At 41.5% G+C, this 14249-nt stretch overlaps 1 protein-coding gene across 5 annotated transcripts in view; it reads left to right on the top strand.

Moving 5' to 3' along the window:
• The window catches only part of LOC145351957 (serine/threonine-protein phosphatase 2A 55 kDa regulatory subunit B beta isoform), a 512592-nt gene that overhangs the window by 426950 nt on the left and 71393 nt on the right, over positions 1–14249 (top strand). For all 5 annotated transcript variants that reach the window (XM_080201784.1, XM_080201785.1, XM_080201786.1 and 2 more), the window contains 2 exons: positions 9463–9628; positions 12803–12915. In XM_080201784.1, coding sequence (XP_080057910.1) covers positions 9463–9628; positions 12803–12915 — 279 coding nt within the window. The remainder of the gene's footprint in view (positions 1–9462; positions 9629–12802; positions 12916–14249) is intronic.

The raw sequence follows: 14249 nt of genomic DNA, 5'->3' as shown, positions 1-14249 counted from the left end.
CTTTGGATATGCGCTGAGTTAAATGGATTTGTCCAGGCCTGCAATACTGATGCTCAGACTGGCGGCCAAAACTAAGGATCATAAACTAAAAATGGTCAGTAATCAATCCAATAAGGAACTCAGGAGAAACTTTTTTCTCTCAGAAAGTAATTGGAATGATGAACTTGCTACCATAAGGAGCAATTGAAGTAAATAGTAAATGTATATTTAAGGGGAAGTTGGATAAACACAGGGAGGGAGAAAAGGAAAAGGGAAAATTAAAAAAAAACAAGGAAGTGAAAGGGTAATGGGCAGGGAGGAAAGTGGGGTTGAGGTCACAATCAAATCAGCCATGATCTTATTAAATGGCGGTGTGGACTGAAGGGGCCAAATGGCCTACTCCTGCCCCTAATTTGTAATGAGTTCCTATGTTTGTCACCAGACAGGGCGCTGCGATAGCACAGTGGTTAGCACTGCTGCTTCACAGTGTCAGGGACCTGGGTTCGATTCCCGGCTTGGGTCATTGTCTGTGTGGAGTTTGTACATTCTCCTCGTGTCTGTGTGGGTTTCCTCCAGGTGCTCCAGTTTCCTCCCACAGTCCAAAGATGTGCAGGTTGGGTTGATTAGTAATGCTAAAATTGCCCCTTTGTGTCCTGAGATGTGTAGATTAGAGGGATTAGCGGGTAAACTATGTAGGGATATGGGGGTAGAGCCTGGGTGCAGACTCAATGGGCCAAATGGCTTCTTTCTGCACTATAGGGTTTCTATGATTCTATGAGACTGTTGCAGCTGGAATAGGATTGTGGATGCAATTAACATCAAAATGCCCATTTAAAACTAACGGAAAAGAGGAACGAGCAAAGGCCAATTACCCCACGCAGGCACATCCACGTGTATTCAACCCAGCCTCCAATAATGCAGTTTCCAGGGATAGGCAAGCAAAAAACCACGATCAGTTTAGGAAGAATTGTCTTAATTTTTCTCCAACTCCTGCAGGCAATCAAGCAAGCTCCAAGACAATACCACATCTGAAACATTTAATACTGCTATTCCCATTGACCTTCAGTAAACCAAGATATCTGTCAATGGAACTCACCCATTTCATAAAGGCACAGGGCTTACCAATCTTAATAATCCCTGGGAATCAAAAGTATGGATCATTCTAATTGGGCATTCAAGAGAAATTTCTTTATCTATAAAATGCAGAGTTTGCTACCACATGGAATAGTTGAGGTGAATATCTTAAAAATGTTATGGCATAGATGCACTTAAGGAGATGTTAGGTAAGCACATAAGAGTATAAAGAATGGAAGGATTTATTGATAGGGATTGATGTAAAGGAGTAAGAGTTGGCAAATGTGAAGCATGGACCACCAGTTGGACTCAATAATATGTTTTCCGTTCTGAAAATTCTATGTAATTCTACTAAATGTAAATTGGAAACTGGCATCTTTACTAAGTGCTTGATGTTGCTGAAAACATCAGTCAAAAACGTGAGTCCAATGATGTGAGGCAACAATAATCATTGGCCATGTTTGCCTTCAGTACACATTGCATTTCAAGTTAAAATGGATTAAGCAAGATTGTACCAATCTGATAAGACACACAGTAACAGGTCTTCATTTCTGCCTTCTGTACTGATATAAATTGAAGGACTGAAACTCCAATAGCTACCCTTTGCCTGAAAGGGAATAGTCAGAACAAACTGCTGCCATTTTGTTTTTCATTTTAGTGCTTAAGATATCGCTGTCACTACCAAAGACAGCACTTGTTGTTTATCCATAGTTGCTCCTGAGACAGTGGTGGTGGGTCCCCTTCTTAAGCTGTGCATTCTATGCAATAAAGGGGTTCCCACAATACAGTTGGGGGGACTCCCAGGATTTTGATCAATAACAATGATAGAATTGCGATAATATTTCCAACTTGGAATCATTTGTCACATGAAGGGAATGGTCTTCCCACGCACCTGCAGTCTTTCTCCTTCTAAATGTGGAGGTCGCAAGGTAAGGCTGAGAAGGAGGTAGTGAGGTTGGTGGTAAAGTTTCCAGGTAGTCACCCCAGAGGCATCTTTCATCAGCTTTAGACACTGAGACAGAGAGAAATGTGCTCTGAATGCCCATGGGGATGCTTAAATGGGATTTTCCTCATTCCTGATTTGAAACATGCAAATGACAATTTTTATCCTCAACAAGTCTCAGCCATGGCTCACTTGGTAGCACTTTCATCTCTGAATCACAGGGTCCTGCATTCGAGTCCCACTTCAGCGCTTGAGGGCAAAAATCAAGCTGTCACCACAGTACTGAGAGAGTGCTGCACTGTTGGAGGATTTTGGATGAGACATTAAACCAAAGCCCCATCATCTGCCTCCTTAGATGTATTGTAAAACATTCCATAGCTGTAAGAACAGGAGAGTTGTCACTGGTGTCTGGCTAATATTGATTCCTCAATTGGCACAAAGGACAGATTATCTGGTTATTACCACATCACATTAGTGGGGGTTTGCTGAATGCAAATTGCCTGCAATGTGTCCTACATTACAATAGGAATTGCACTTCCAAGAGTACTTTATTTGCTATAAAACATCTAAATTGTGAAAAGTCCTATACGAATACAAATCTTTCTCTTTCTTTCCAAATTGACGTTTTAATTTTCTCCCAATGCTTCTTGTTTGGTGGGGGCTATGATTCCTGTTCAGTAAGAAATCTCACAACATCAGGTTAAAGCCCAACAGGTTTATTTGGTAGCACAAGCCATTAGCTTTCAGAGCCCTGCTCCTTCATCAGGTAAGCGGGAGTTCTGTTCACAAACAGGGCATATAAAGACACAAATTCACTTTACAAAATAATGGTTGGAATGCAAATCTTTACAGATAATCAAGTCTTAAAGGTACAGACAGTGTGAGTGGAGAGAGATTTTAAGCACTTAACTTATTAACTTAACGCTTAACTTATATGCTTAACCCTCTCTCCACTCCCATCGTCTGTACCTTTAAGACATGATTACCTGTAAAGACTTGCATTCCAACCATTACTTTGTAAATTGAGTTTGTATTGTTATATGCCCTGTTTGTGAACAGAACTCCCACTCACCTGAAGGAGGAGATGAAGGAGCAGCGCTCCAAAAGCTAGTGGCTTGTGCTACCAAATAAATCTGTTGGACTTTAACCTGGTGTTGTGAGATTTCTTATTGTGTTTACCCCAGTCCAACGCCAACATCTCCACATCATTCCTGTTCAGTCCAGATGTGACAGCATAGGGTTACCAACCCTACAGGATTGGTCTGCAGTCTCCAGGAATTGAAGATCAACCTCCAGCAGATCGCTCAGTACATCACTGGAGATTTTGCTGATTTTTCATCAGGTTTTTTTTATTGTAATTTATTTTGTCTTTTTCTTTGAACATTCCTCTTTATCAGGTATAAAAATATTGAAAAAGGGATTTTTAAAGAAAGGCTGTTTGGCTGAGAAACAAGGATGATCCAGTTGGGTAATGAGTCTTTTTGCTCTCCAACGGTGTAGGGAGTCAGTGCATCACAAGGATGGATGTGTTGGCTGACTAATGGCTGGAAGTGTGCGAGCAAGTCATGTGAGTAAACCTTCAGGAATACACTTATCCACAGTTGGCAACCCTGTGCCGGCAGCCCCTCTGCGAGAGAATTTCAGCAGCTTATTTAGACGCTAATGACAATTGCGTGAGAGCACATCTGCTCAAGCATTTCCAGTGGGGATCACACGGGATAATAATTACGAGCAGGAACTTTGAGCATTTCTCTATCCAAACCCAGGAAATCCAAACTCACTTGAACTATGACCCAGCTAAGGTCATAGATTAGAACTTTCTCCTTTAGTTTGACTGAGTATTATAGTGGAGCGTGCATTTATCTGGTGAGCTACTGGAGCTAAGGGGCCAATTTGGAGGCACGATTGGCCGCTGAGATCTTAATGTAAAGGAATAGAATAAGTGCCATTGGCCATAACAAAGGCATGCTGCCTTTTTATTATTTGCTTTGTGAAGTCTGACTTATCGTTCTTTGGTCTTTGACTTGCACTCACTGACTTCTCAGCTGCCAGTGGTTGAATCAGAAAAAAAGCCCTAGGCTCTTGTGTTGCTATCAATCAGCTCACTACATACAATAATCCCTTTCCTGGAGTTCCATTCTCCATGTTAGAAAGTAGCGATGTCAAATGTCTGTATCTAAAAAATCGAATCTAAATCACACAACACTGCTCTCCTATAGAGAGGAACTAATAGTGTATTTCTGCAAGCTTTGAAATTGGGCTATTGTCAAGAGTGTTTTGCAGGCTAATAAAGGGAGAAAACTGATTACCGATTCCACTGTTAACCACATCTACTTGTACAAATGCAATCTTGTTTCTCCCTCCACCCTGCACTAATTCAAACTATGCTAAAGTTCCTTATTCACCAGCAGCTCAAGTAGCCCTTCTTCACTGTAGAGCTTGTATTTTGTTAGTTCATAGCAAGGTCAACACCCCTCATTGTGTTTGAACCAAGTGGCTTGCTAGACCATTTCAGAGGGCAATTAAGAGTTGATCTGAAGTTACATTGTGGGTCAACCACTGATACGCTCATATTGCTGCCAGATCTGATAGAGCTTCCGAGGGGGGGAGCCGTTTGCCCCCACCCTCCATCGCCCTATGTTATTTAGCCCATGCTTGCTCACACATGTACGTACACACATACACTCACTCACTGCCACACACACACACACACACACACACTCTCAATAAAAGTTAGTGATGTACAGATCTTGTAAATTGATGACTTGGATGGTTTCAGGCTGAGCTCGATGGTCATTTCTAGTTATTATTATTTAAGTATGTTTATGGACACTTTATCTTTGAGAACCAGTAGATGCTGGGTTTATTCTTAAAGCACTGTCTGCATGTGAAAATCAAACAGCTGGCAGTGCTCTGGCTCGCAAGATAGTTAGAGAAAGAGCAAGAGAGTCCCACTCAGGGCCTTACTTCTTTGGCGTCTCTTCTGCTTCAGGCTTGAAGAAAAGCAGCTTATTGAGCACAAAGGTGGATTAGCTGACCCATCACATGATCCCTTTTCACCGTCTAGCCTGTTCCCATATATAGTCATAGCTTGTTGATTCCAGGGTCATGGTTAGCGTGTTTGACTAGACGAGTTCATTGTCTAAAGTGATTCCGCCTAATGCTTGGTCCCTGCTCAGGTGAGTTCACAGGTTATTGTCTGGATGCTTTGTGAGTGGGTCAGGTGGCCTAATTCACACACCTTTGAGGTTATTGTCATTGATGGGGTTTTCTGGCTTTAAAACTTTTGAGATTCAGACATGCAAATGTTCAGCCATCTTACAAGCTGTTATCTTAAATTGCTAAATGTTGTTTCAATCTTATAAAACTCAACCACTGGATTTCAGCTGAGTGAAAGCCAGAATTCTCTCACCTCATCCGCAGCTGGGATTCTCCGATCCCAGTGCGGTGAATGGGGTTTTGGCTGAGTGCCAAATTCTCTGTTCTCACTAGTGGTGAGGCATATTACCTTGGAGAATCCTGGCTAAAGTCATTTTTATAAAACTTGGTTTAGAACATAAGAACATAAGAAGTAGGAGCAGGAGTAGGCCATCTAGCCCTTCGAGCCTGCCCCGCCATTCAATGAGATCATAGCTGATCTGAAGTGGATCAGTTCCACTTTGCCACTTTCTCCCCATAACCCTTAATTCCCTTGCCTACCAAAAACCTATCTACCCGTGACTTAAATATATTTAGCGAGGTAGCCTCCACCACTTCAATGGGCAGAGAATTCCAGAGATTCACCACCCTTATAACAAGACCACTTAGAATTTCAATCTTGAAAACTTCAATTGTCCTATAGAACCCACATGCTCAGCTGCAGGAGGGGAGATGGTCCACATCACCACCATCCTTTGTGTGAAAAAGTGCTTTCTAATTTCACCCTGATCGGGTATCCAGACTCGAAACGTTGGCTCTGTTCTCCCTCCACAGATGCTATCAGACCTGCTGAAATTTTCCAGCATTTTCTGTTTTTGTTTCACTCTGATCTGGTTTAGTCCTGAGATTTGAAAAGGCATTTTAAGTCTGCTGCCCTTTCTCCATTGCCTAATATCCATTTTGTAACATGGAGAGTAGAACCATTCACGTACTCCCAAGTCCAATCAAAGATTTATAGAAGCTTAGAGTAACTTCTCTGCTTTTCAATTCTATCCCTCTAAAAATGATCTTCAGTGCCTCTTTGGCTCTTCTGTGGATTTATTAATTTGCATCAATATTTTGTGATTCATGCATCTGCACCCCAGATCGTTTTGCTCTTCAATCGCATTAATACACTTAGTTTTGTTATTCTTCCACCAAAACACACCACTCTCCCTCATCTATATTAAAGTTAATTTGCCAATTCACACCTTGCAAGCTTATTCATGTCTTCTCATATTTTATCACAGTCCTCCTGAGTTTTAACTACACCACTTATTTGTTGTGGTTTGCAAGTTTTGAAATTACATTTTTGATTTCCAAATCTAAAACATTTATATAAATTGTGAATAACAATAATCTCAGCATTGATGCCTGCAGAACATTATTTCCCACCTTTTGCCCATCGAATTTCTACTTTCTGTTATCTAATGTCTTTTTTATTCCTTCATGAGATGTGAGTACTGCTGGCTAGGGAGGTATATATTGCCCATCCCTAATTGCCCTTGAGAAAATGGTGGTGAGCCATTTTCTGGAACCACTACAGGGCATATGGTAGAGGAACACTCAGTGTTGTTAGAAAGGGGGTTCCAGGATTTGGAGTCAGCTACAGTGAAGGAATGATAATATAATTCCAAATCAGGATGGGCTGTGGCTTGGATGGAACTTGCAGGAGGTGATGTTCCCACACATTTACTATCCTAGTTAATGGAGATTATGAGTTTGGAAGGTGCTGCCAAAGGGGTTTTGGTGAATTTCCCATTGATCATTCTTACAATGTTCATGAATTTATGACCCTTTGTTACTGATACACCAAACCATGTTCATTATTTCATGCACCAAAAATTTCAAGATTAATTTAATGGTGGCTGGTTCTGTCAGCACTAAATATTGTGCTGCATTTTCCTATGGCCAACAAGAACCCAGTGACAGAACAATTTACCTGTGCTGCCCTCATACAGTTTGAATGCATGACTGAATTATGGGAGGCAGCCAATTAGCAGGCTGCCTCTGCCTTGACCGTCCAATTAGTGACGGTGGATTGGTTCTAGATGTGGAAACCCAAAACATCGTGACCCATGCTCAATGGAGTCCTCTAGCTCTATTATGAGATCAGTGAAAATGCTGCTGATACAATGAAGAGGAGGCACTGCAGCTGCCGTCAGCATCAGTGGAAAAGATGGTAGGTAAAATGCATATGGCTATAGGAGACAACCATCTCGATGATTTCATTGCTCCATATGATATGGGCACACAAACTATACCATTTTCTGCCAGTGACCTCTTCAGCAGCCTCAAAAGTAATCTCCCATTGTGAAGCTACTCCCGTCATCTTCTGGGGAGCAGTTACAGCCAGAGACCTGCATGCCACTCGTAAACTTTCAACTGTGTCCAAAGATCAGGACTAATTGCCCTTTTAAATTCTTTAAGAGTCTATTCCTCCAAACCTGTGACCTCTACCACATATATTGTAAAGGACAGAAATCATATGGGAACACCATCTGCAAATTCCCCTCCAAGTCACTCACCACCTGGACTTGGAAACATATTGATGTTCCTTTACTGTCACTGGGTCATAATCCTGGAAATCCCTTCCCCTCCCCCCCCCCCCCCAACAACAGCACTGTGAGTGTTACTACATTAGATATATTACGGTTCAAGGAGGTAGCTCGCACCAGCTTCTTAAGTGCAATTAAGGATGGTTAACATTTGCTGGCCCAGTGAACGATGTTGACATCTTGTGAAAGAATTTAAAAAAGAAGCCATTAGAAAATAGAAACCTCTAATACAGATCACTGCAAGGAGCTGCCTCCAGCTGCTCAGAGATGGGACAACTTTGTGCAGAATGCCCATTGTCTTTTTAGGAGAATCACCGGCCAATCATTTTCACTTGTTTTTGCTTATTACTGTTCTTTCCTGAAGATTAATTCCAGTTGCTGTGATCCAGTATGATTAAATGTTTATAGCCATAGGTGCGAATGTTACAGCTGTCTAAAGCTCTCCACTGAAAATGCCAATATGTTCCTGGTGTGCTAATATCACTCCTTTAATGATCTTGATTGTTGTTAATTGAAGATTGCAGGCAATGGACCAATAATTTTATATCATCAGAACCATATATCGACCAGCCCTCCAAGCATTTCCCGATCTGAGATTTGTGTTTAAGGGAGAACTTAGTTTTCTTTTCAATTTTGACAGAACATGTTTATATGAGGATTGAATAATTAAATGATGTACTCTAGTCCCAGCTTTGTACAACTCAAAAGTTGTGGATGCCAGGTGGGTGTGGCTAGATGAGATGGAAATGTCGTCTATTAGTGAGATCAGATGGCAAGATGCAATGCAATCCCTAAAACACTAGACTTAGGATCAGGTGAATGTTAGGATTGTCCTGCAAGGAAGAAGCTCTGTGCCATTGTCTTGGATACCATCTTGGGAAGCTCTATTGAATTTTGTATTCGGGACTCAATAGTATAGTCAGTGACATCACAGGTAGCTATCAAACTGGCAAATGGGACATTCAAAGCTCTAATGCCATCACCTTCAATATTTTGCCCTCTGGGAGGCAGATCGAGGTCCTCCATTGACAGTATGTTCCCACTCTCTCCATTTTAAAGACCATCATTCTAAGCTAAGAATGTACGTAGGTGCACATGCACTGTGTCCCCAGATTTGATCGAGGTGGTCGGCTGCAGGATCACTGGTGCCCCTGGCTTTCTGCTCCAGCCTGAGCCCTCACTTTTCACACTTCCCCTGCTGAAAGTAAATGAAGAAAACCCAGAGGAAAATAAACATGAGCAAGCTAGGGTTACAGTGCTGTAGACTGGACCTCTGCCACCGTCATCATCCTACAGCTCACCTCAACCTTCGGGAACCAAAACTGTTATAAGGGGACGGCCTTCAGGCAAAGAATTGTTCTGACATTTCTAAACTTGTTCAAACAATGATATGAATCTCATTGCAGAAAACCATTTGTTCCTTGTGAGTCACCTTAATGGCGATGAAGTTAATGGCTACCTGTGACACTCCGTTGCAAAAGTTAATTCCCTGTGAGAAGTTCTTTGAGTTCTGTTGGTGTGATGCTGTTAACCTATTATTTGACATGTGACTCTTCTAACCATAATTTTGAAAGAAGTTATCTCTGGGATTGTACTTTAAATCCCTGTGGTATTACAAATGAATCAAGCCAATAATGGACATTGATGAATTTATCATTTTGTGGTACTGTAGTAACAGGAATTCTGCAGGACTTTATATTTGTGATTTATTTTTATCCTTGTTTACCCCAGAGTAAAAACCAGTCTCATCGCAGAGGAGAATATAATGTTTACAGCACTTTCCAGAGCCATGAACCAGAGTTTGACTACCTGAAGAGTCTAGAGATTGAAGAGAAGATAAATAAAATCAGGTGGCTACCCCAGCAGAATGCAGCCTACTTCCTTCTCTCAACAAATGGTAGGTTACAGGTGGATGTTGGTGTGGTTTCACTGTAAAATGGGATAACTGCATTGCAACTTTTCCAGTCACTTTCTCATTTAAACTGTAACAGATTTGCAGTTTAACTCATGTTTGCATAAGGACCTGAGAGTAGTGTGAAGTGAGTAAAGGCCATTTGAACATCAAACTCATTTCTGTCACAGTCACTGAACACTAGGATGAGGAGTAAGATCGCAATCCCTCAGGCTAGCTCTGTCTTACATAGCTGCCCTGTACCTTGACTCAATTTACCTGCTTTAACTCCAGAATCCTTTGATATCCCTACCCAATAATTTATCTGTCTTCAAAAATCCAACTGACCGCTAGCATGTGGAGCTTTGTCAGAGAGAAAGTTCCTCATTTTCGCTCCCCTCCTGAATGACCTGGCTCTGATTCATCCCTTTTATTCTGATTGCTACCACTCCCCCTCCCTTCCACCCTTCCCCGCCCCCAGGGCAAGGTCATTGTTTGTTGCCAGTCCCTAATTGCGCTTGGACTGAGTGGCTTCAGAGGGCAATTAATAGTCAAGACATGTTCCTATGCATCTGGAGTCACATGTAGGTCAGACCGGGTAAGGACAGCAAATTTCCTTCCCTAAAGAACATTTGTGAAACAGACAGGTTTTTACCACAATCAACAATGGTTTCATAAAAGCAAATGCTAGGTATTTGAAATGAAAACAGAAAATGTTCACAGATATTGCCAGACCTGCTTATATTTTCCAGCACTTTCTGGTTTTAAATGTGGTTTCATGGTCTTCATTAGACTTTTAATTCCAGATTTTTATTGAATTCAGATTTCACCATCTGTTGTGGTGAGATTTGAACCCAGGTCTCCAGAGCATTATCCTGGGATTACTAGTCCAGTGACAATGCCACTTTACCACTGCCTCCCCTGAAGGGCAAAAAGCTGGTTTTCTGGTTTTCCCCCACCAGCCCAGGATGGTGTCTTGACATAAAGAAGTGGGGGTGAATAAGAGAGAATCCTATCATTGTGGGTGGCATGGTGGCAGTGATTTGCACTGCTGTCTCACAGTGTCAGGGATCCAGGTTCAATTCTGGTCTTGGTTCACTGTCTGTGTGGAGTTTCTCCCGGTGACTGGATGGGTTTCCTCCAGGTGCTCTGGTTTCCTCCCACAGTCCAAAGATGTGCAGGTTAAGTTGATTGGCCATACTAAATTGCCCCTAGTATCAGGGAGATTAGCAGGATAAATGTGTGAGGTTGTGGGAATAGCGCCCGCATCTGATTGTGTTTGGTACAGACTTGATGGGCTGAATGGCCTCCTTCTATATTGTAGAGATTCTGTGATTATGTGCAACAGAAATGAGATGGAAGAGCACAGACTAGCTATATCGAGGGGCTGAGGGGAGGGCCAGAGTGGTGGAGAAGCTGCAATGAATCAAAGACCTATTAATATTTAATAAATATTCTAACAAAATTGATTCTCTGATATCAATTGAGGGGCTTCCATATTTCATTAAAGAGGCATATTTGGAAAATATATATTTTTAAAAATCATTCTAATCATCTTCTGTATCATGCAGCTGTCTTATGTGTTGTATAAAACCTGCAGTTGGAGAACCTCATTATCAGGGTCATTTTTCACAGTATTAACAATTCATGTGCTCTCCAGTGACTGCTGTTTGATGCAGTGTTTCTGGGAACAAAATGGGCTTGTCAGCATCACCATTCTTTGATATCAAATGGCTGGGAAAGATTAAGGTCACCTGAAGCTGCCGTTTGAAACATTTAAAATGGTAAGGTAGGGAAATTAAAGCAGCCTGCCTTTTGTCCCTTTCCTATTGCCAAGTTAGAATCATAGAATCTTACAGCACATAGGCAAGTCACTTGACCCATCATGCTTGTGCTAGCCCTTTGAAGAAGCTATCCAGTTACTCCCACTCCTCTGCTCTCACTGCGCTGCCCTGTAAGTTATCAGTTTTCAATATGTCTAATGTAAAACACATCAGTACCCACCTTTGAATCTTATCTCTGTCAACCATCCATAGCAAATGGAAATTTTGTTTAGCAGCTCAAGTTCTGAACTGTGTTTTGACTTTGCTGGTAGCAATGCAATGGGATGGTCTCGCAATAGCCAGTGCCAGAGGCAGACTTATATGTGGGATCTCTTGATGTACCAGGTTCATACTTTTAGGATGTGCACCGGAGACTGAGCCAGAGGCACTTATAATATAACCCATCTTCTCCTCAACCCTTTCTCTTTGAAGTTTAGTGAGGAGGTGTGTTCTGGGGGTAAAATAAGCTCAAAGGCCTTGAGAGAAAATGAAAGTGGTTCTGGGGCTAGGGTTGGGGTAATAGAAACATAGAAAAACTACAGCACAATACAGGCCCTTCAGCCCACAAAGTTGTGCAGAACATGTCCCTGCCTCAGAGATTACTAGGCTTACCTATAACCGTCTATCTTATTAAGTTCCATGTACTTATCTAAAAGTCTCTTAAAAGACCCTATCGAATCCACCTCCACCACCATTGCCTGCAACGTAACTAATATAACCAAGGCACCTTTGGTTCAATCATAGCACAGTGAGTCATAATGTCCTGAGTGATCCAGTGATCTCTTTGGCAGGACTTTCCCTCGCTCACCATGTATTGTAACTGATTACAGCCCGCTTCTCTGGAGATTCCCAGTCAGGAGTTGAAGTGCTGTCAAAACAGCCAATCACATGAAAGGATTTTCACAGACACCCAACCAGGAAACAAAGGCAGCATAACATAAACACTTAAAATTATAGCAAATTAAAGATTGGGACATGCACATGGGTGAAGATCAAAGCTGAAATATTCTGAAAAAATCTTTGATGTGCATCAGAAGAGAAGAAGCAGCTAAATGGAGCTGATGGATGAAACCATTCTCCGTCTATGAAACCCTCTTATCCTTCTACTGTGCTGCCTAACAGTACATTTCTGTCTCTACATCTTTCTGAACATAGATGTAATGCAACCTAAAATATACCAGGACTCATCCTAATTTGTGAGTCCTGTAGACAAAATGGGGAGAAAAAGAAGAAAATTATACTTCATGTAAGGAAATATTCAAGTTTTAACTCCTGAATTAGAAGGCCAGAATTTCAAATGGGCCATGCAGTTAATTGTTTGTAGGATTAACTAAACTGTTTATTTTTTTGAAAATAGACAAGACAGTTAAACTGTGGAAAATCAGCGAGCGGGACAAAAGGCCGGAAGGATACAACTTGAAGGATGAAGATGGTAGAATCAAAGACCCCTCCACAATCACGACCCTGCGGGTAAGGTTATTCATTGAATTACACACCGTGCCACAGATTAGTGAGGAATCAAACAGAGAGCTTAAATGTGCATCATTTCTGACTGCAGGTTGAATAACATTTTTGCTGATCTTAACCTACTCTCATACACGTCTTGTCTAATGTCTGGTGTACTGCATTCTGTGCAGAAATGTACGCATATGAGCAAATGTCACAAGTTTTGAGATGAATCCTCTTGAAGCTGAATGTGGCAAATATTTGACAGTTCCGGGCCACTGTGCATGGGCAGAGGCCTGCGGGTTTCAGCCTCTCCAACGGGAGAGGCCCGTTCCCTGAAATCTAATGATATTCACGCTGGCGGCCTCTGCACTCCAGAGCATGGGAGATTCTAGTGTGAACTCCCACTGAGAAAACCAACATGAATTACTCCAGTTTTCCCACAAATTTAACACTTAGAATATTTTGGGAAGAATTCCAGCCAGAATGTTTGAGTGGCCTAGTGACCTTTCGAGCAAGAATTTTGCTTTGGGGTATTGTAACTGAATGCAGCAGGGAACTAAAATGCTGTCATCAGTCTGTCTATGCAGCCAATCAGATAACAAGATTTTCATAGACATCCAACCAGGAAACAAAAGGCAGAAAAATGAAATGTTCAGCAAACTAAACAATGGGACATGTGCATGAGATGAAATTGAAAGCTAAAATATTCTGAAAGTTTTTCAATGAATAAAAGGTTAAGCAGATTAATTATTTAACTGTATTCTGCAAATATATAATTTTTTTTCATGCCAGTTCATTAAATTTTATTGGTCACAATGCCATTAACAGCCTTTTTGTGTAACTTTTCATGGGATTTCTGACATTGATGTGCGAGGGGGAAAGTTGAAATTCCTGTTGATTTCAGTGATTGCGACACTTCGGAAAAGTGTTGTCCACGGCGCAGCCTGTCGTTGGATCAGTGTCAGGATTGCTACACCAATCTGCACATATTTGACATCCTGAAGTTATGGCCTGTTACAAAGGTTTAATAATGAAGGACACCATTTACTGTCAACAATTCCTCCCTTGGCAAAATGTGAGATAAGATTATGACCCTATTTAAAGAAGAATGGGCAAATTCTCCTGGCCAATATTTATTCCTCAACCAAAACCACTGAAATAGATTAGCCTGCCATTTATCTTACTGCTGTTTTTGGGACTTTCTCCCCAAGATACTGTAAAGTATAGAACAGAGCCACAAGAAATAAACATACTGCTACTACGTCCCAATAGACTGCTACACATATATACCAATGGCTGCAAAAATTAATAAGATCTCAGGTTCAGCCCCTGGTCTGTGCTGGATCAGTGGATCT

Source organism: Carcharhinus amblyrhynchos, chromosome 13 (genome assembly GCF_965287045.1).
Source record: "Carcharhinus amblyrhynchos chromosome 13, sCarAmb.v2.hapA, whole genome shotgun sequence".
Classification (NCBI taxonomy): Eukaryota; Metazoa; Chordata; class Chondrichthyes; order Carcharhiniformes; family Carcharhinidae; genus Carcharhinus; species Carcharhinus amblyrhynchos.
The sequence above is the reverse complement of the archived record's forward strand: the minus strand, read 5'-3'. Positions and strand labels throughout refer to the sequence as shown.